Raw genomic sequence first — 23,106 nt, 5'->3', positions numbered from 1 at the left:
TTCAGATGCTTGTTCATTGGTTCATTTTTGCCGGGGTTTCATATTGTGACAACAGGGAACGCGCTTTTATGTTTGACTATGATACAAAAGAGAAAGAACACCAAAACACACGGCAATCTGATTAATACTCGGGGGCTACGCCCCCTCGTACAAATCAGATAGCCTCGTGTTTCGGTGCTCTTTCTATTACTTACCTTTTATTTGTGTAACATCATAGATTACAGTTACATAAACATAAATATGAATATGTAATCATATAAATTAACGGTTTAACAGATTAAAAATAACATTTCTTAAAATCAATATAATTGATTTAAATTATGGACTGTAATATAAGTTAAGACATACAATATAGGTTAAAATTATTAAAAATCACAGATAAGATTATGATGACTACAAAAGGGCAGAAACATACATGATAACTATGAGCACAAGACATTGCTTTGAATTACTGGCATTTTATATTCTTGTCTATAGAATTAACATATGTGTTAAAATATTATAAAGGAAGATCAAAAAAATACTAGCCAAAGAGACTTCATGCAGCGAACAGGTTTTTATAGTACTGCTAGACGCACAACGTCAAAATAAAAGCGACATATAAAGTTATGGAAGCCAGAACTAAAAAATACCAGTATTAAAAATATTAGTAGTTATAAAGGTTAAAAAAGATGAAATAATACAATGATTTTGCTTCAAGTGATCCATGGTTACAAGGATAGCCTGGACATTAAGCTAAAAAGCTTATTTCTAAAGCTTATTTCCAATAGGGTCCCCTCTGGTATAGTCATACCAACTTGAGTCATGGAAATTCTCAAAATTTAATATCCTTTAACTTTCAATTGATAAAAAATGAGAAGATTTAATGACGTTTTTTTACAGCCGTGCTTTAAATTTATTTTGGCACAAACTTTATAGAAATTTTTTTAGGTGATCCTTTAATTACTACATATACTCCCGTGTTTACAAAAATAAAAATTGTGATAATCCGTTAGCTTGAATCAAAGGGAGATCACTGCGTACGAGTTGATCCGTAGGTTAAAGGAAAGAAAAAAATTATTCTGGTCCGAAATGTCCCAAAATATGGTCCGAAGTGTCCCAAAAATCTGGTCCGAAATGTCTGGTCCGAAATATTCATGGTCCGAAATGTCCTATTACCACGGAAAGGACCGAGAAGTTGCGATTGGTATGTCCTAGATTTTAAACTTCCGCTTCCGTGTTGATTTAGATAACAACAACAACTTTTACTTTTATGGACTAATTTCACGTGATCTTATCGATATTTAGCTTAAATGAAAAAGTACGGGTATTGAAATTTAGAAATTTTAGTAAAGTAACCTATAATGTTTTCTCTCTTACCGCTGATGATTCTGTCATCTTCGCATACCTGATGAACCGATGAATGAACACTCTGCTCTGCTTAGTAATCCAAATATTTACCAGTTTTACATGTACACGTAAACCGCGGATTTGAAGCTACATGTAGTTAAGTTATGTATGATGCACAAAATACAAACGTAGTTTCTAATAGCAAGAATTTTGGAGAAAAATATTGTTTAAATTTGTTGAAAAATAAACCGCTGTGCATTTTTGTTGAATTTAAACAAGAGAGCAAAAATGCAGGTGTTTTTGTAAGAGCACCTATTGTGTACCAAAATGTGTTTCTGGGCACAATAAAACAGTGTTCAATAGTGTCACGGTATAGCAACCCTAACAGCAAAGTCTTTCCACCAGTGGGATATATCTCCTTTTATGAGATTAGAAGTTCTTTTTTCATACATGATATATTTTTAAGTACCACATGATGGTAGGAGACAATATCAGGATCATGCAGCCGCATGCATGAGCTCACTGTTTCTTGTTGTCTTTCTGTTGTTTTGATTGTATAAAGACTGGCTTGAGTAATGTTATAATATTTTCGCTAGATACAGGAGCTAGAATAATTAACAAGGTATACATGTATGCACAGCTAGCCACTTTGATAAATAAATGAATTATATTCAATCTTATTTTTCTTTTAAGAGCTGCGACACAGAGTGAAAATGATGTCACTCGCTGGGATTAACTTTGCATAAAAACAGAAAATGGCCTCGGCAAGTTTTGTGTCATCATGTTGTCTTGGTAACAAGTCTGTCATCATTGACAGTGATATCCCAGCAGGACATGCTCTTCTAGAGGAGAAAGTTGTTAGTATTATCACCTTGATTGTCTCGATTGCCAGTTTTCTTGGAACATTTGCTCTTGTGATACCATGTCGGGCTGGTCAGGTGTCAGCACCTAGTCGGCAGAACAACTTTGTCCAGAGCTCTGGTGTTAGCCATGTAACAAAATGTCTCCTAACAGCAGGATTTCTTGCTAATCTTGGTAAAGAACATGTTTTTATCTTATCTGTTGATCATCACTTACCTTAGATAATCTAGATAATATACAATTTCTTTAAAAAAAATTCTTCCTTAGTCACTTTCATGTGAAATTCAATAAGTGACTACAACTATTTTTACTGTTTTCTTGACAATTCATTTTTCTGTGTTACAAATCAGCCAATAAAACTAGTAACATTTTACATTGTAAATGTGTAGCAATACTTGTATATAGTTAAATACCATTTTGAGATGCCACTGAGCAGCAAAATCATTCTTATCACTTAAAATGTATGCCAGTATTGAAAATGATAAAGAATTAAAACACATCTAGTTCTATTATTAAAATGTTTTACATTTGTATAAAGTTTCCAAGCCAAGATAATTATGCCATGCAGTCATGTAATGTTGAAAAACATGATGAATGATGATGATGATGATAATGATGATATGTTGAAAATTGTAAAAGATTTGGTACACACTCATTAGTACATACAAGCATTGCATTGCATAACTTCATATAAATAAAGGACTGATTAAATTTAATTGAATTGACCCTTCATTCAGCAGCCATCTGTTTTAAGCAACCAAATGACTGTATCCCCTTGACTGGCTGCAGAATGCAGGTTTTCCTGTTTATTTTCAGAGCTGTAAATTATGCCTTTTAATTTCTTTTTAACTTGTCATAGGTATCAATGTTGGAGTTATAGCATAACGGTTAATTATATTGTTATTTCAGGACTGATAGTGAGATCCAGTGTTTGGCTAGGTAAATACTATCCACAACCAAATGATGGCAACTATTTTGATGGTAGACACATATTCTGTATCTTATCAACAGTAAGTTTTGTATATATTCATTTTTTTAAAGCAATTTAGGAAATGTAGTATACTTGTAGATAATTTAGTTTCAAAGGTAAAAAAGAAAGAGTTAAAAATGCTTTTATGTTGCATGGGGAAAATAAGATGGTAGTTAAGTTACATTCTTACATGGGAAAAGTAATTGAAAAATGACATTTCTGAGAAAGTTGTAGTGACATTCCTTTAGCAATGGAAAAAGTAATTGAATAATTAATGATATTTCTTAGAATGATAGGAAAAGGGAAAGAGTAGTGACATTTCTGTTGCAATGGGAAAAGAAATTGAATAATGACATTTCTGCTGTATGTGAAATAGAATAGAGTAAGGACAATTCTGTTGCAATGGGAAAAGTAATTGAATTATTGCATTCCTGTTGCAATGGGAAAAGAAATTGAATAATGACATTTCTGAGAATGGAGTAGTAACATTCCTGTTGCAATGGGAAAATAAATTGATTAAAGACATGTCTTAGAAAAGAGTAGTGACATTCCTGTTGCAATGGGAAAAGAAATTGAATAAAGACATTTCTTAGAATAGAGTAGTGACATTCCTGTTGCAATGGGAAAAGTAATTGAATAATGACATTTCTGTTGTATGTGAAATAGAATAATGTAGTGACATCCTGTTGCAGTAGGAACTTTCATAGGGTAATGACATTTCTGTTGCATGGGGAAAGAGGATTAGAATAGTTACTGTCCTGTTGCCTGTGAGAAAGTAATAGAGTAATAACATTCCTGTTGAATCGGGAAAAATTATATAGAGTGAAAACGTTTTGCATGCATCAAGCTAGGAATAGTGGAATTTTCAGAAAAAATATCTCAAGGTCTTTCTTAAGATGAGCCTCATGCAGTATATGGTACATTGAATCTAAAAGTAGCAAAATAAGATACACATGTACAATGTACATGTTTTCTACATTAAATGAATTGCCGCTAAAAGATCTACTAGTATTCCTAAATAAAACTCAAGAATTTTACATTATGGTAAATGTATTATCAAACACAATATACTTTACTATCTTCAACTGGAAATTACAAACTTTAGTCCTATTATTTCAGCTTTGGGTGCAATATTTCTTTCTGAGTGTAATATTTTGGCATTTGGTGTATGGAGTGGAGACTTTCATGACAAGCAATGGTAAAAGGAGGTAAGGACTACATGATATACATAAGAGTTAACCTGATTGATTGAAGAATGATACTATTATACCTTAAAATAGCTGGCAATGTATAAATCCCATTGGCCTATAATGTGTTCTGATACCAGTATCACATCCCACTGAGAGTTGTAGAAGGGGATCTTAAGAAAAGTGAACACTTCGGTTGACATTTTCTTTGTCAAGGGTGAACATTTTGTTATATCACCCACATTTGAAAGTGTTTTATCACCCACAGTGGTATGTGTTTTATTACCCACAGTGGCATGTATTTTATCACCCACAGTGGATTGTGTTCTATCACCCACAGTGGCATGTATTTTATCACCCACAGTGGTATACGTTTTATCACCCACAGTGGAATGTGATACAGTATAACCTCTGCCGAGTGGCCCCCCCTGTGGAGCAATTACCTTTTAAAAACAACATTGTTATTTCTTCCCATTAAAGGTAAAGATTTCTACCATATACGAGGGTTGTTCAAAAAGTAATAGGACTGCAGCTCTATTGTTCACATTTTTAAATTTACGTACAAAATTTTACATGAGACAAATATCGGAACATGTTCTCTATATACAGTGAAAAAAATCAAAACAAAATAAAAAGAAATGAAATTTCTGTGAAATTTTCAAGTGACAAGGGGTATGATACGCGGCGCACGCTAACAATACAATTATTGACGTTCATGACGTCGTAAAATGAATCGAAATTGTAATAAGCGCCATTCTTTCTGAAAGTAGTCTCCCTAGTATCTAGGTGTATGAGTCATGTAACTTTTACTTTGCCTCATATGTGGAGATGAAGCAAGAAAAAAAGCGATCACATTCTTGTTCCACTGTTTAAAAAATAAATGCCCGATAGCCGGGCATTCTCCGGGTTTTCTCAAGTTTTTGAGTAACTGTGGAACTCAATAGGACTGAAAATGTTAAAGAAAAAGCAATGTATTCTATTAATTTACTCATGTCATTGTGATTAAAACAATATGATTATATACAGAACAATAAAGATATTTCTCAATTGAAAAGTATCCTTTTCTACTTAGCACAGTCTATCGTTTATTAAAACAAGTTTTCGGGAAACACTACTAATTATTTCCGTTAACTATTACATTAATTTATTGATTACACGTATATCTAGTTAAATACAATAAAAAAGTGTTTATAACAAATGTCTTATTTACAATCCTTTGGTTAAAACTGAATAAGTAGACCCGAAGCAGATACAAACAACGATAAACAGTTCGCGTACCGTTTACCGTGGATTCTTTTGTAGCGCTTTTGCAATTGACGTCACTAACGTCCCGTCAATTTTCAACTTTCATCCTCACCCTTTCTCGTTATCGATCTTGTATTTTCAGTTTTTGAATTGCTTGTGCCAGCTGAAAACAAGTGTCCTGATGGCAGGATAATTGTCCTTTGTTTATTTAATCATTTTGTGTGTATCTGAATGATTATAGTCAATCTGTTGGCAAAATTTAACGATGGCACACATTTTCTGTTTGTTAACAAATGTCATATTTCTACATCTAACGCTATGACCGCTGCTGTTCAAAACTTAATAATTAGGCCATTTCATGTCCGAATGACGTCAAATTTGGACATAATGTCACATTAATATATTTCAACGTATTGATGGAATACAGGGGAAAACAAATAGTTATTTATGAATAAATTAGAAGTAGAACTTAGCTCCAATAACTATATTTATGTGCTGCGCCGGGTGCGTGTTACCATGGTTATTCAATAGCAAAGGAAAAGCGCGTTTAGCACAATAGATTAAAAAACTTATGTTTGATTTGTAGAAAACATTTTACGATTGCTGTACATATGAAAATATTCTTAATTGAATGAAATTTGAATACGCAAGACTCCCAGTCCTATTACTTTTAGAACAACCCTCGTAATACCTTTGTAGAGCAATACCTCATGGCAACAACCAATATATTTGTCTTCAAAGGGTGTTTAGGTTTGAATTTAACAACCTTAACTACTCTGCCATAGACTTCCAATCTATATAACTGTACATGTAAGTGTTTTTGATTCTAGTTCCTGGTATTTGCAATATTTTCTGGGATGGACAGTTCCTGCAGCTCTATGTGCACTCGCAGCTTTTCTTGCCTACAGACCATCATTAGATAAGTAAGTCGCCTCTGTCTATTAATATATTTTATGTACATGTATAATGATTTTTATGTTCACTGTTTTTATTTTTGATGGAGCATAAAGTAGCTTCCAACAATTCCGCTACTCAAAAACCTTACTAAAAAATCACTAGTTTTTAGCTCGACTATTCGAAGAATATGAGAGCTATTGTAGTCGCCCCAGCGTCGGCGTCGGCGTCAGCGTCCGCGTCGGCGTCTGCGTTGGTTAAAGTTTTTTGTAAAGTCAAATATCTCAATTATTACTTGAGATATTCAATTGAAACTTACAATACTTATTTATAGTAACAAGGTACATCAGATTGACAAGTTGGATAACTCTGCCTACAATATTGACAGAATTATGCCCCTTTTTAACTTAGAAATTTTGGTTAAAGTTTTTTGTAAAGTCAAATATCTCAATTATTGCTTGAGATATTCAATTGAAACTTACAATACTTATTTATAGTAACAAGGTACATCAGATTGACAAGTTGGATAACTCTGCCTACAATATTGACAGAATTATGCCCCTTTTTAACTTAGAAATTTTGGTTAAAGTTTTTTGTAAAGTCAAGTATCTCAATTATTGCTTGAGATATTCAATTGAAACTTACAATACTTATTTATAGTAACAAGGTACATCAGATTGACAAGTTGGATAACTCTGCCTACAATATTGACAGAATTATGCCCCTTTGTAACTTAAAAGTTTTGGTTAAAGTTTTTTTGTAAAGTGAAATATCTCAATTATTGCTTGAGATATTCAATTGAAATTTAAAATACTTTTTTATAGTAAAAATGCACACCAGTTTGCAAAATTGCATAACTCTGCCTGCAATATTTGCAGAGTTATTTGCCCCTTTGAAACTTAGAAATTTTGGTTAAAGGTCTTCAAAGATATTTACTTGAAACTTTACACATGCACTTGGGGTCATAATTGGAGGGTCATAATTGTATGTACGCTCCCTTCGTCACTGACCAAGTTCCATAACTCTGTCTTGCATTAAGGCTGATTCATATCCCCTTTTCTACTTAGTCTCTTGGTTAATGTTAACATGCAAGTTTTACATATCTCAATAACTATTAAAGATATTAATTTAAAACTTCATGTAAGCATTTAGGGTCACTGACAAAGATCCATAATTCTATCTTGCATTTAGGCTGATTTTATTCCCCTTTTTCAACTTAGAAATTCATGGTAAAGTTTTGCTTTTAAGCTGTTATCTCAATAACTACTGAAGGGTTTGTGCCTTTTTTGGGACAATTTATGCATTCATAATAATAAAGCAGTGATTTACTTGATAAAACATCTTAATAACAAGCCTTTGTACCTTTTCTGTCAAATTTATGTATTCATAGGTAATTAGTATTATTATACTCAATAAAACACCCTTGTGACATTACCTTCCAAATAGTCAAGCCAATACTGTATAATTAGACTCTCTCTAAGGCCTATAACATGAATTTATAACAAAAAATTAGCCCTTTTGTGAACTTAAAAAATTAAACAATGTAAAGGCTCTTTTACTATCAAGCACTTAGAATAGTCGAGCGTGCTGTCCTACAGACAGCTCTTGTTATTTATAGTCAAGTCCACAGGCAGTTAGCTGAACCTAGTTGTCAAAAAGTTAGTGTCTGACTGATCTTATATTGACTTTATTATCAGTTGAGGAATTTTCAAATAACTTTGGTCAAATGCACACTTTAATTTGACTATGTGCCATGTGTCAGAGGCAGAATCATAGCTCAAAAGTCAGTTAAGGCACATGGTCAAACTTAAAAATTGAAGGCTGTTTTCTTTTGTTTGGCTATAACTTTGCCGCTGAATGAGAATTTTTTTAAATAACTTATTACAAATGTGAAGCTAAATGAAGTCATACAAATTGTGTGTTGCCTGCAAGAGCCAAGAACAATGACCATAGCATAATGATTAAGGTCACAATCTTGGTCCAAAACAGTTTGTCAGTACAACTAATCCCCAATTATCTGACATTTACCTGATATGGACGTCCTTAGTTAACAACAACTTTAAGTAACCAACAATTTAAGCAACAAAAGGTGGTGGTGGTTGGTAGTTTTCAATCTGCATTATGGCAGTATGCCACATTGAATTTACCAGAGCTCATTTCAGTCACCGCAGCGTTCCTGGACAGGCTGTCAAGCAGTTTACCAGTACTAGTTGCGCTCACTTTCACAAGGAACTGATCACTTCTGTACATGCCAAAGCAGTGTTACAGTGTGAATGACTGTAGAAAGGATTTCATGATCAATCACTACGTAAGTGACATGCACTGTCCGAGAATCAAACCCAGGTCACCCAAACACACTACCTTTTGAGCTAGCCACAAAAATAAAGAGTGATTTTATTAAACACACTGTAATCTGGTAAATTAAGATGTTTTTATCATTGTATTTTTGTAGGTGTGGAGCAAAGCAGGCAGTAAATCGTGCTTTGATTTATGTGATATTTCTTGTGCCAGTTATCTTGGTGTTGTTTCTGATCATCTGTCTGTTCTACCGATCCTATTTTAATGGTAAGCAAAAATGAGCCGCTTCACGACAAAACCAACATAGTGCGTTTGCGACCAGCATGGATCCAGACCAGCCTGCGCATCCGCACAGTCTGATCAGGATCCATGCTGTTCGCATACAAACCCTATTACAAGTAGAGAAACTGATAGCGAACAGCATGGATCCTGATCAGATTGCGCGAATGGTTTTGTCATGACGTGGCTCAAATAGTTTTATGTTATTGCCATAGACAATACTTTTAGATGAAGATGCCTCCTTATATAATGGGTTAATAGACTGATAGATGCTTGTTACCTGGAGGGAAAAAACAGCCATAAATTTGAAATGATTTGTCATAAAAGTAGCAATATGTAAACAAAGTAGTATTTTGACTTCATTACAAAATACTTAATTACTATAACTGTACTTTTTGCCAAAAAGCAACAGATGAAAAAGATGGTTTAGGTATCCTGCCAATGAGTAACTTTTAGGATACTTTGAAAGAACACTAAAATTAAAAAGCTTTTTATATCTACAAATGAAAGCATTTCTGAGGCATATTGGGCCTGTAACATTATCACACACTTGTTACTATTCAGGTTGAATGTTAGACTATGGCAAGTAAGTTTTTTTTAGAAAAATTTATGATAAAGTGACAACCAGTTTAGCAGAAAATGGTTTTCAGTAAAAGCTAAAAATTTCATCTACTAACTGTGTAAGTAGCTTTATGTGCATCTTATTATACAAAGAGCTATTTTAAGACTTGGGTTTGGAAACTGATGTGATACAATGTACTGACAATAATCAAAGAACCCCCCCCCCCCCCAAACTCTATATTTAATAACTTTAATTATGGTTTCCCTTGACATGAATCATTTCTAAATGCCTTAAACGAAAGATTTTTCTGTTTGTTTTAATATTTATCATACATTATCCATAAACATGGCGCTTTAACCGATATATTTCTCATATTTTACAGTGAAGAGATCCCTTATAAGACATTTTGGACGATATTCAACCATTGAGAGACAGACAATGGATAATATATCCGTTAAATTTATAATAATATGCACTTCCTTCATTGTCTGGTAAGTAAATTATGTTTACAGTTCATGTTGATGAAAAACTAATTTTACTTCATGTTGATGAAAAAACTAATTTTAGTTCATGTTAATAAAAACATAATTTTAGTTCATGTTGATAAAAAAACTATTTTTAGTTCATGTTAACAAATATGTTATTTTAGTTCATGTAAATGAAAAACTATTTTAGTTCATACACAGTTTATACAAAGTTATTTTAGTTTGATTGTGTTTGAAGCTATATAAGCTTATTGAATTATTCTTGAATCTGTTCCTGGAACCAACCAGTAGTAAGCAATTCATTTAAAGTTTCTTGCTCAAGGAAACAACGGCTTGCCCCAGACAATTTTGAACCCTATTTTAGTTCATGTTAATAAAAAACTAATTTTAGTTCAAGTTGATGGAAGAGTGGATTTATTTGAAGGTTATTAACAAATTATTATAATCACATTAGATAGTGAAAAATATTTGCTATGCTGGTTCAATTATCTCCCACAAATTAAACAAGTAGAGATTTTGATGCTAAAGCATCAAGTCGCCGGATAGAAAATGATTGTATTATCATAAATATAAGAAAATATAAGTTTAATTAATGGTTCAAGTATAAAGAAAAGAGGAACAATATGTTGAGTAACTGTTTATTCACAATAAAACATCATATATGAAGCAAACTTGCTTAGCAACATTGTCAAGGAACTGCTATGATTATTAAATATGCAAGTATTGTCTGGCAATATTAATAATATCTGTCATATGTTGCGGTTCGGACCGGAATATCCGTCCCGAGGGGACACGCCCATTGGGCGGTAACGAGGCTTGCCGAGGGACGGATATTCCGTTCCGAACCGCAATCATATGTCAGATATTTTTTCTTGCACATTCTGCCATACTATTTCATATTTAAAATGGTTTATCTCAAGATGACATATGTTCATGGAAATTAAAGTCATTTCATCCATAACTATTTTCTTACAATAGCGTATGAACTTACAACATAAATAACAATGGCGAAATGACGTCATCCTAAGCACATATTTCCCTTGTTTAACGCGGTTCCTTCATAAAATACGCTAAAATGACGTTGTTGTATGGCACGCGACTCATCTGGCACCCCCCATGCCAGACGAAATTTCCGGCATGGTTAAAACTCACGGAAACGCCCGTCTGCTATGCAAGAATGACCTGTTCGGGAGGTGTTTCGTTAGTTTACGTAACTTATTATGATTAATGCTAAAGATTTTTTTGATAGTATAGATCTCGATATTAAATCAATTAATATTGCTCGATGGCCTAGTGGTGGTAAGTATGACGAAGTTATGACCTAGTAGGCCAAGTTCGAATCTTTGAAAATCCCGTTTGCAGTTTTCATAAAACTATTTTTTATTATTTCTTTTAACAATATGAAACATAAGTTAATAAATTGTGTTTCATTTCTAGCATTTTTTATTTCATAATTTTGATTAATTTTGTAAGGTGAGTGATATTCTTGTAATTCTACTTGTAATTCTACCTTATGTATATACCGTTATACCAGACATCGAAATCCGTATTGTATACTTCAGAATCCGATAATCCGCCAAACAATAAACGGTCATCGAATATTTGAAAAAATATATGTTTTAATTATTGCTTGAAACAATGCAATTCTACCGTAAAAGTGGATCTGCATCAAAAAATATTTTTATTCGCTATCGAAAAAATAAATAATTTAGTTGAAATCAATACATCTGTCGTAACGATATAGTTACGACATAGTTAACTTTAAATTGCCTTTTAGTTCGATAAAATATTAACAAAAAGATATTTTATTCCCTGTGGACAGGAGCCCGCAGGGTATTGGTACGCGTTTAATTTTTGAGGCATGGAGGAGCACGTGACCTGTTTTCGGTACATGGAGGAGCATGTGATCTGTAAACCGTACATGATTGGTTAATTGACCTATTCGAAAACCTAGCTAAATACCGTTTCCCGGTACGTTACGGATTTACCTGTAGGGAATCATTGTATACACACCGGTCTCTCGACAGAATGCTAGGGAATTAGTCCGAATTACACCTAATTAAGAACATAACACTATTACGTGATATGTCTAATTTTCTATTAGTATTTTACCGTTTAAGTTGGAAAAACTTGCATGATGTGTTTGACAATTATCAATGTTTCTTTAATATCTATCTGAAATTTTACAAACAATAAATTGTTTATAGTGAAAATCCACAGAATTAAAACATTCTTTGTGGCATCTCCCATAATAGATAGAGATATTTTCTGCGTAAATGTGTGTGTTTACTTTATTTTATTTTTTTTTGCACGGAATTATTCATACAATGGTATTTAATCATTTTTGTGTCGCCTCTACGGAGTAGTGGCGACATATAGGGATCACTTCTCCGTCGTCTGTCCGTCTGTCTGTCCGTCCGTCTGTCCGTCCGTCCGTCACAAAACTTGTCCGGACTACTGCTCATAAACTACTGGTGTAATTTCATCCAAACTTTACAGGAATGATCAGTACCAAGTCTAGTTGTGCATATTGTCAGCATTTTCCAGTTCAATGATTTTTGTCAGAGTTATGGCCCTTTAATAATTTTTAATTTTAAAGTTTGTCCGGACTACTTCTCTTATACCACTTATGCAATTTCAATGAAACTTCACAGGATTGATCTGTAGCTCAAGTCCTTGCGCATATTGCACGGGTTTTCCGGTTGAATGATTTTTGGCCGAGTTATGGCCCTTTGACAAAAAGGTGTTTTTTTCTGTGTGTTGCCAGATACACAAAAGCTTGTCCGGACTACTCCTCATAAACTTCGGGTGCAATTTCATCCAAACTTTACAGGAATGATCAGTACCAAGTCTAGTTGTGCATATTGTCAGCATTTTCCGGTTCAATGATTTTTGTAAGAGTTATGGCCCTTTAATAATTTTTTAATTTTAAAGTTTGTCCGGACTACTTCTCTTATACCACTAATGCAATTTCAATGAAACTTTACAGGATTGATCTGTAGCTCAAGTCCTTGCGCATATTGCACGGGTTTTCCGGTTGAATGATTTTTGGCCGAGTTATGGCCCTTTGATAAAAAGGTGTTTTTTTCTTTGTGTTGCCAGATACACAAAAGCTTGTCCGGACTACTCCTCATAAACTACTGGTGCAATATTTTCCAAACTTTACAGGAATGATCAGTACCAAGTCTAGTTGTGCACTGTCCGTCTGTCTGTCCGTCTGTCACAAAATTTGTCCCAACATGAAATTTGTCATCATGACGCGACACATGTGATTACTGATCGCTCTTGTCTTAAACAGAAATATTGTTTTATTTTCGACAAAGACCAAAGACCTTCTTCTATTGATCGATTATTGTCAACTATATTCCTGATACAAACGTTAATTTTTTTCTATTTTTTCCCCAAACAATGTTGAAAATAGTTAATTGAAATATCTTTAAATCATTATAAATGTTCCCCGCAGGAAACCATTTTACTTGTTAGCTTTCTTTATCATGTATCTAATACGATTCCGGCTCCCTACCGTCATACCGCGCGACGGAAATCGACGGAATATAACGAAGACGACGATTCAATAAATGTGCCTCTTTAGCATAAATCTATTTTGTGATGTTCAACCTAAACTAAACCAGAAAGGGCCAAGTTTAACCCTTTACCAAGAAAAAATTAAAAGGTTTTCAAAACTTATTCTTTAATGTGTAAATTATGAGTATACATGCAGACCTTTCTAATGATATAAAATATGAAACTGATTAATGAAAGATAACTTTGTATGCATCTTATCAGTTACTTTTGTGTCTTATCAGATTATCTGTTACTATTAATAGATTTTATAACAATAACATACAACGTGTAGTCACGTGATTCTTACAAGAGAATAGGGAGAATCTGTTTATAATTAGATAAAATATTGAAACATAATAGGTCTCATAAGATATAAACAACCAAATAATTTAAATGTGTCATTTCAAATATCATTCATGATTTATCAATCATAAAATAGCAACGCTTGACACGTAGAAAAAAAGTAAAAGTATTCCTAAATTCAATGACTGGTCCATAGGGATACGTTATTAATTCATTTCATGAAAATTGTAATGTTGCTTTTTAAGATGTCAATATTTGAATATTTCATTTCATTGAGCAACGTTATTGCATGTTAGAATTTTTTAGATTACCGAAAAACAATTGTGGTCTTTAATTGTTCAGTAATTGATATGCTTTTATTTACAGATTTTAAGGCCTTCTCCTACCATAGATATAATATTAAACTTTTACAAATATAGTCGCCGGTTTCTACCGGCGACTAATAAGAATTTTGATTTTGAAACAGCATTTTCTGTTAGTTTTTTCTGTTCTCTGTCTGTCTGTCCAACTCTGTATCTTATAGCCAGTGGGTCAGGGTTTAATGATACTTTGTGTGAATTTATATATAAATAACGTAATGAGGCACATTAATACCATCAAAATCCAAACGTGGATTTTTTTCATTATGGCCCTTTGTTGCTCTGAAAAAGGTGTATTTAGTTTATGCTAATTAATTTTAGTGTGTTTGTATAGGAAGCTTTATCTCTCAAGTACATTCCAACAAGTACTAAGCAACAAGTTTAAATAATCTTGCTCACAGAAACAATGGCTTTGAAACACTGACAGGGTTTGAACCCACGCAGCCAGCAATACTTAGATTCCTAGGCTGTGTTTACCACTTGGCCATGCCGCCAAAAGCCTATTTTTGCTTGACACTGCTGTTTTGTTTTTTTTTTGTCATTATAAGACTTGTAAAAATATTAGATTGAGCCGCGTCATGACAAAACCAACATAATGGGTTTGCGACCAGCATGGATCCAGACCAGCCTGCGAATCCGCGCAGTCTGATCAGGATCCATGCTGTTCGCTATCAGTTTCTCTACTTGTTATAGAGTATGTAAGCAAACAGCATGGATCCTGATCAGGCTGCTCCGCAAACCCATTATGTTGGTTTTGTCATGACGCGGCTCAATTCAGTATTCTTTGTTTCAGTTGGATTCCAAATTTGATTAATGGAGTAGTGATAAATGTGTCAGAAGATAGGTCAGGGCAGGTCGTTTTTATGTTAATAGTCCTTGAGGTAAGCTACCAATTTACTGTTTATTTTATTTATAATAGAGACAGTAAAGTAAAAATCAGCCTGTTAAACTTGCTTGCTTAAAATCTCTTGTACCTCAGTGCTATTAGTTCAGATTTTAGCGGAATGGAGTATAAATTCTTGTCCTTTATTTTGATAAGAAAGCTGTCCAGCAAGCTTATGGACTGTTAATCTTCTAACAAAGCTGGAAGTAATCTAATGTTCTATTATGGACAGAACTAAAGCCAAACTAAAAACTAATACTGATACTTGCTTAAGGAAATATCCTGATACCTGCTAATATCTGAAACAATTAGAGGGTCACATGAGGTCTTTATTAAGCCCTGTTAAGTTGGCAAGTTGCCAGATGACATTTACAGTGTCATTGTTACTATTTGTACCATGTCATTTAATTGATCATAGTTTTGTTTTACAACATTTACTGTTTTGCATCCATGTCATTGTAGGGGCATCTGTGGCTGAGTGGTTTACATCATTGACTTGAAACCACTTGCCCCTCAACCGGTGGGTTCAAATCCAGATAGGGAGTTCGGATTCTTTCATGTCAGGAAGCTATCCAGCTAGCTTATGGAACATCAGTGGTTTTACTCAGGTGCCCTTTTGAGCCTGAAATAATGCATAATAGGGCACCTGACACCTGAGGGTTTCCTCCACCAGTATAGCTGGAGCATCGCCATATGACCTATACTGTGTTAGTGTGAGATAAAAACTCAATCAAAATGTCATTGAAACTTGAACACCACTTAATGCTACTACAGCAAAATCTCTGCTTAGCAACCACCTTTGCTTAGCAACCACCTTTGTTTAGCAACCACCTTTGCTTAGCAACCACCTTTTAAAGACAAGTATTAAGGTTGTTACTGAGAGGTGCTGCTCTAGTGAGGTTAAATTTATTCCAAAGTCCAAAGTCTAACTTTGGGAAATATCAAAACTTGTTATATTGAGGTGGTTGTTGTACAGAGGGCCACTCTGTTGAGGTTATACTGTATTCTATGATTTATCATTACAGTCTGTGTTGAATCCTTTCCAAGTTCTGATAGACTCTATGGTGATGTTTGGGTGGCCACCAAGAGGGTGTTGCTGTATTTTATTACGTTCTCATCACCATGACAACAGTAACTATGCAAATATCAATAACCTTGGAAGGTCAAGGAGGTCAAGGTCATCTAGAGCCAGTGAGACGGATCCCTTACTCAGCTTTAGCAGGAACCAGCACACAGTGTGATAAGAACAGCAGTGAAGATTGTCAACTTTGACTGTTGTTAAAATGATAATGATGTCACTGTAGTACACATGCCGTAGTTTGGTGCCAAGATTAAGGTTGAATAATCTATTGGGTTTGCTTTAGTTTTTATGGTAACTTCTTTTGATTAGTGTATTTGCAGGTGGGTGGGAAGGGGAGATTTGCTTTGTTGAAAAGGTACCTACCTCTCAACCTATGAATCCTGGGTAAGAATCCTACTGCTTGGTAATTACTATATTTTCTCAAGTGGGATCAGTACTGAATTATTGTTTAACCCTTGTCTTATTAAATTTCTAAAATTGACTTGTCTACTTTACAAGATATGCAGATCTTTTACTGCTGCTATCAGTAGGCTAGTAGTTAGAATGACTTTAAGCAGTCATCAGAATTAAGCTCAGAACATTATGTTTATTCTAGCATGTACAGACCCAAGTAAATACTTAAACATATGCACAATAATTAAAGTGATTTTCATTGTTAAGTTGTGCAGAATTGACTATATATTTCAAGAGATTGACTGTTTGACCAACAATGTTCAGGGTAAAAAATAAGTCTGTCTAAAGCATAAAAAGACTGCTCTACTTTTTTATGAATGGAACGTTACAGGAAAATTCCTATTTTTATGTATTTACAGAAATTTCCTTGGGTCACTTTAGTTATTGATCAGTCATGTGAAATAAAATATAAAACTGAAAAGAATTATGGCAAAATGAAAACTGATTTTTGACTTTCACTTGTTCACTCATTATATGCCCTTGGATGGGCATTATGTCACTTTAAACAAATACATTGTATATGAGCATGATTATATAATGTATTGTTGACTCAAGATTGCCACCAGCTTTGGAAAAAAAAATTAATGGACTTTGTCAGAAAATAAAGACAAAGATAGGTTTTTTATAGAGAATTTTACCTTACGGTATCTATAATAAATTGAATTGAAACAGTTGTTGTAAAGAGATTACTGTTCTACAGAGGGTTACTCTGTGAGGAGATTCTGCATTAGGCATTTAAGATTGGATACAATTGTTCAATGACCTTTTTTACCATATATTGTATATCTATACATTTTAGTGCTTAGTCATTATCAATAAACAATGGGTGTTATCTTGAACTGAAATAGAATCATTAGCTCTTTGTATAATTATAGTCATGGCATTTTTGTATTTCATTTCTTTTTCCTATCTTGTAGAATATTTGTTTTCAGTTGACATTTTAAAGGCCCAGACACTTGGAGGTCAGACTCTATTCCCCGACTTGATCCCCCACTAAAAAACTTGTTTAAGTCTGCAATTGTTACATTATTGAAAATTGAAAGTACATGGAATTTTTTTAAGGAAAACTGAATTTTTATAAATGATTAAAATAGATGCCCCATTTGTGTAAAAATGTAAAAGATTTTTATTGAATGTTTACAGGGCCGGTTCAAGCTATGGGAAAGTGTCTGACCCAGAAGTGTCTGTGTTTAAAGATAGATCTGTTGTTGTCATATATGTATTGTGTTTAACTGCAATTTATTTATAATTTTGTCTTTCATTATTCTTAAGATATTTATAGGGTCACTGTGGTAAATGTTGTTCCGGTTGCTACATGTAACTTCTTATTTAATTAAACCTCATTGTTTACACTCATATGTTTGGTCAAAAGAAAAGTTTCTATGTTTTTGAAATTTTTGAAAAAGAAAATGGGAAGCAATTTCAAGTTATTGCAGAAGTATTTATGGAAAATGGGAAGAAAGCTGGGTATAATAAAAAAGGAAGCATTCTTAAGTAAAAAAACACACACAAAAAAACAGGGAAACTATCTACAGTGCATGCAAGAAAGTCAGTACATGTGAATTATAGAAATGCTTTATAAAGAAAAGGAAAAATGTATGAAAAAGGAAAGGAGTTTCAAGCTATGATTAGGTTTATAAAAAAAAATGGGAAGCAATTTGTAGTAAATTGTTTTGCAAAAGAAAGGGGAAGCAATTTGTAGTAAATTGTTTTGTAAAGAAAGGATAAGGTGATTTGTAGATAAAAATTATTTGGTAAAGAAAAAGGGTAGTAAATTGATTTGTACATAGAAAAAAGAAGAAATCTAGTGATATTGCTTGAAAAAACAAATAAGTTTTTTTTTTAAATAATGGGAAGTAATCTTTAGTAGTCATACTGTTAGTAAGGTTTGACAGAGTTGTGTCCCTTATATTGAGCAGTAACTTTTATGCAGATTTTTGAAATGAAACATATTGTTTGTGATAGAAAATAAATGTGCTAAATTATGTTTAATGTTGTTGATGACATATGTGTATATTGTATTATTTATTTTATATTTTGTTGTATTTTTAGCTATTGCACAATTTATTTATAATTTTGCTTTACCTTGTTTATGATTATGCTGTTTTAAAGTGTTAATATTTTTATGGCATTTTTACTTGCATCATAGCAATGTTTTTTTTATAACTTTTAAGTTATATATATTAAGGTGCTTTTTAAGTTGTTTAAACTGTAGTGTCACATATAATCCAATCAAGCAAGCTGAAATTATGACATCAAAATAAAACTATGACATAGTGTTATGTCATTTGATCATTCATTTAAATGAGCCGTGTCACGGCAAAACCAACATAATGGGTTTGCGACCAGCATGGATCCAGACCAGCCTGCGCATCCGCGCAGTCTGATCAGGATCCATGCTGTTCGCTATCAGTTTCTCTACTTGTTATAGGGTTTGTAAGCGAACAGCATGTATCCTGACCAGACTGCGCGGATGCACAGGCTGGTCTGGATCCATGCTGGTCACAAACCCATTATGTTGGTTTTGTCGTGACTCTGCACAAATGATGTTTATACAAATTACAATTAAAGGATTGTTTAGTGCAGTGAGGCATTCAAATTGAGGCATAATTTGTCTTTAATTCCTAGAATCCAATTAGTCCCAGAATGGAATTATTTATTATCTACAACTTAGTAGGCAATGCTAATTTATATAAGAAATTTACATAGATAGTATAAAGTTAAGATGAAAATTAAATGAACATTTTCATAAAGTCTTATTCGCAAAGATCCTATAATCTAACAAATATAGTTCCTTTGAGTATAGAAATTGTTTGTTCAAAAAAAGTTTACTAAAATTGAAAAACGCACCATGCATGTGACCTGTTATTGTTTAAATACATGTGTAAGGTGAAGGCCACTTGAAGGTCCAAAATAGTATGTCATGTCATATGTCACAATTTTTTGTGCTTTATTTTAGAAAAAAAAACTTTTGAAAGATTTTTGTGTAATATACATGTACAGTGCTTTTAAAAAACAACGTCAGTTTTTGGTTTCATCTACGAACATTTTCATCTACGAACATTATGTTTAAATTGATTGCAATGTACAACAACTGCATGGAATTCATTGGCGGGAAAATTGCTTTTTTGGCACTTTCCTTTTGTTTTGTAGCTTGTCTTTTGCCATGACATGCTTGGCTATATTCTTAAGGTTTCTTAGTTTCTTTCACTTGCACACATCTTGCCTTGAACAAGAGCTTCATTATGACATTTTGTTATATGTTTTATTAACACCTTGAAAATATCCATGACCTTGAAGTTTAATAATATTTAATTGCTAATATATACATGAAATACACTTAAAGGCAACATGCGTTTGAAATAATAAATAGCAAACGGGTTGAGCCCAAGTTCTTGCAACATTACCAATAATCATTACAAAGGTAATACATATTAATGGTAACTGAAGTGGAAAGAATTAAAGAGTTACATGTACATGTGAAATTGGCAACAGACATTTTGTTGGGGTGGGTAGGGGCAAAAAGGGTTGTTTTAGTAGATCTGAGTTGTTTTTCTTTTTTACTGTATTCTTATTGTTGTTTTATTATACGTTTTGTACAAGAAATATCTATCTATTTATAACACAACAATTTTTGTTATTCTTTTTTCCATGTACATGTATATCAAACATGTGCCAGGTGGGAATTGGTAATATGATTTTAATTATTTTGAATTTAGAATTTGATAGAAATTTATTAAAATTCAGGGTCTTTTAAACAGAATGTTTGAAATATCCTTTATAAAATCATCAAGTTTTATTTAAGTTCAAACAGTGGCACTGTTTATAGTTTAAGTGCAGATGTAGAATTCAATGATGTTTGTGTTAAAGGACCAATACAAACAATCAATGCAATACAAATGAACATTCAATCGGTCAAAAGACAAATTTGTGCATGACTTCTGAATATAAAATACTATAACGTGACTAAAGCTTAGCACGTTGCATCTCCTAGTCTGTATCATTGAGATGTTTGAATCTTGGGACCCACCGAAACGTCTTAATGATACAGACTGTGCGTCTCATTACTTTGTTTTTACTTTTCCTGTTTAAAGGGACTCCACTGAGGTTTAAAAGCCTAAAACATAACATTTGAATTTCTTACATAAATGAGCTGGGGCACTTTAAACAGAAATTTATGCAAAGATATACTTTTAAATAAATTGAAAATCGTCTTTTTTATGCGTTTAAACGCTTTTCATTTTGGGTCATTTTTTACAATTTGAATAATTATCCTGGAAAAAAGAAGTGAGCGAATGATCTTAAATTTTGCACAAAGATTAGTGGTCTAAGCGTACATCAACTGGTACATTTATCTTGAAAAAATATTTTCAGTCCCATCGTGTCAAAAAACCTCAGTGGAGTCCCTTTAAGAGGTAATATTTATTTCGTACAGTCCATTGTATTTTAAGTGTCAGATCTACACTAACATACAGCAGCAGGACAATGTTCCTTTTTAGGCATTCTTTCCAGTTTATTTCTAAACTGTGGGCTGTTGCACTTTATAATTTTTTCCATGAAATCTCTTCAGTTTACAGTAGGCTGTTCCAAAGAAGTCCTAATTCAAAATATCAAGCAAACGATTGGATAATTGATAGATCTTTACTCTTACCTGTTATATGAATAAACAATAGGTAAATCTTAAATATTCGTAGACAAATACATTGAGGTAAAATTCTTTTTGTAATCTTCGTGACTATCAGCTCCCTGATTTAATCAATTAAACTGATAATTCAATATAGAAAAATAATTGTCCTGTAAGGATCCTGGGACAATTGGTCCCAGATGGGTCTATGCATGGAGTAATTTTGATCATGCTTGGAGACGAATGTTATTGAAATATCCTTTAGATATGCATGCGATGAAGCTATCTAGCTAGCTTACAGGAGCTAGTTAGTTCTAGGTGCCAACGCTTGTCTAAAATAACTCACGAATGGTTCAGGTGTTCTTTAACTAGGAAAGATGGAATGTCATAATATGCAGGGGTAGGGCTTAAAACATGTAGCTGGGTGCTGTAAGTGGAGAAAAAAGGTGTCGCGACTAATGGCGGCAATTTACTTGTAAATATTCAGGAGTTTGGTTTAGATATAAACATGTATGTAGATTTTCTTGGAATATTTGTATGTAACGTATATGACCAGTAGCTGACCGGATGTGTCTGCTAATTGTAGGTACTACTTGTATTAGAAAGACGGAAGAAAGCAATTCAAAATTTTGAGAACAGAGAGAAAAACAAATCTGAGTTATATTATATATTGGTATGTAACATACAAGCACGAAAGTTTTGAGTATGCCAGTTCTCGGTGTCAAAATTTTTCACCAGGTGGGAATATCGTCGGATTTTCGCAGGGATTCAATGCAATATTATTTTTTTTATAGAAAAATGGCAATTAACAATATCCAATTAACAATGTTAAAATAATATAACAGTTTAAATAAAACAGATTTTTAATTTTTTTATATATTTTATAATATGGATATTATATTGCACGAATAACAAGATAAAACATATTTTAGGTCAATCCAATGCGACTAGACCTTTTTGTTCAGATCTAAGTTGTACATCATATCACTGCTCCAGTGACACTCCTGCCGAAACTGCAGCCACAATTTTCTAACAATTAAAAATATGCGAATACAGGATGCGTTTTGTGGTACGTGATCTCAAACCACCTCTGGCCTATATTTCCCCGCCAGTTAAGATTTCAATCGTGCGATTTAGAGCCTATCATGTAGCATTGACGTAATTTGCACGCGCTCCCTTTTGTATATCAATGACTAGGTTGTATGTCCACGGTGCGGAATGTCGATCAGAATAGAAAAAAACTAATGCTACTTTAATGAATACTCTCGTGCACTCTATAGCGAGCATCTTGTTTTAATAACAGCTACTTTTACTGAAGCAACTTCACTTTCAGATGTTGCTGTTGATAGGGCCTATTTTGAAGTCCGTTCTCCCGGATTAAAATGGAAAAAAAACAACAAAAAACCTTACCGTGGCCTTGGATAGTTTACTAGAGTACTTTCCCGATAAACTTTGTCTAAATCTGATTAAATCTGGAAAAAATGTTCTATCTGTCATTTTGATACTTAAGTATTTTTATTCTCTGTGTTTGTTAATATCGAGTTTTTCGTACATATATACATGAAGCTATAATACTATTAAACCAATAAGCACTGAATAACTGTAAAAATGAGACTAATTATTACACGTATTCGTAATGAGTTTTGAAATAGCGTGATAAGTTCCTTTGAGAGCTCTCCAGACATCTAATAATTAAATGTACTAGTATGTAAACTTATCCGATTTTATT

At 33.2% G+C, this 23,106-nt stretch overlaps 1 protein-coding gene across 2 annotated transcripts; it reads left to right on the top strand.

The window, feature by feature from the left end:
• The first annotated feature begins 1,151 nt into the window (after nt 1-1,151).
• On the top strand, nt 1,152-20,106 carry LOC132759423 (G-protein coupled receptor 143-like). 2 transcript variants are annotated; one of them, XM_060751189.1, is made up of 9 exons: nt 1,152-1,300; nt 2,023-2,364; nt 3,100-3,200; nt 4,280-4,368; nt 6,423-6,515; nt 8,939-9,051; nt 10,008-10,116; nt 15,130-15,217; nt 16,245-20,106. In XM_060751189.1, the coding sequence occupies exons 2-9, from the start codon at nt 2,085-2,087 to the stop codon at nt 16,458-16,460; spliced, it is 1,089 nt and encodes a 362-aa protein (XP_060607172.1). In that variant the 5' UTR covers nt 1,152-1,300; nt 2,023-2,084; the 3' UTR covers nt 16,461-20,106. The 2 variants fall into 2 exon arrangements, with proteins under 2 accessions (XP_060607172.1, XP_060607173.1); XM_060751190.1 differs by having other exon boundaries at nt 1,290-1,423.
• The last annotated feature ends 3,000 nt before the right edge of the window (nt 20,107-23,106 follow it).

This window comes from Ruditapes philippinarum, unplaced genomic scaffold (assembly GCF_026571515.1).
Source record: "Ruditapes philippinarum isolate M1 unplaced genomic scaffold, ASM2657151v2 ctg2377_1_1_1_1, whole genome shotgun sequence".
NCBI lineage: Eukaryota > Metazoa > Mollusca > Bivalvia > Venerida > Veneridae > Ruditapes > Ruditapes philippinarum.
Note: the sequence above shows the minus strand (reverse complement) of the source record. Positions and strands in the feature narration are given on the sequence as shown.

What these genes read in the sequence shown, in the direction of transcription:
- LOC132759423 (XM_060751189.1), top strand. Translation starts at nt 2,085, where the DNA reads ATGGCCTCGGCAAGTTTTGTGTCATCATGTTGTCTTGGTAACAAGTCT. An exon ending in ACAAGCAATGGTAAAAGGAG is followed by an intron (nt 4,369 to 6,422) that starts GTAAGGACTACA and finishes TTTTGATTCTAG; the next exon opens with TTCCTGGTATTTGCAATATT. An exon ending in TTATGTTAATAGTCCTTGAG is followed by an intron (nt 15,218 to 16,244) that starts GTAAGCTACCAA and finishes TTATCATTACAG; the next exon opens with TCTGTGTTGAATCCTTTCCA.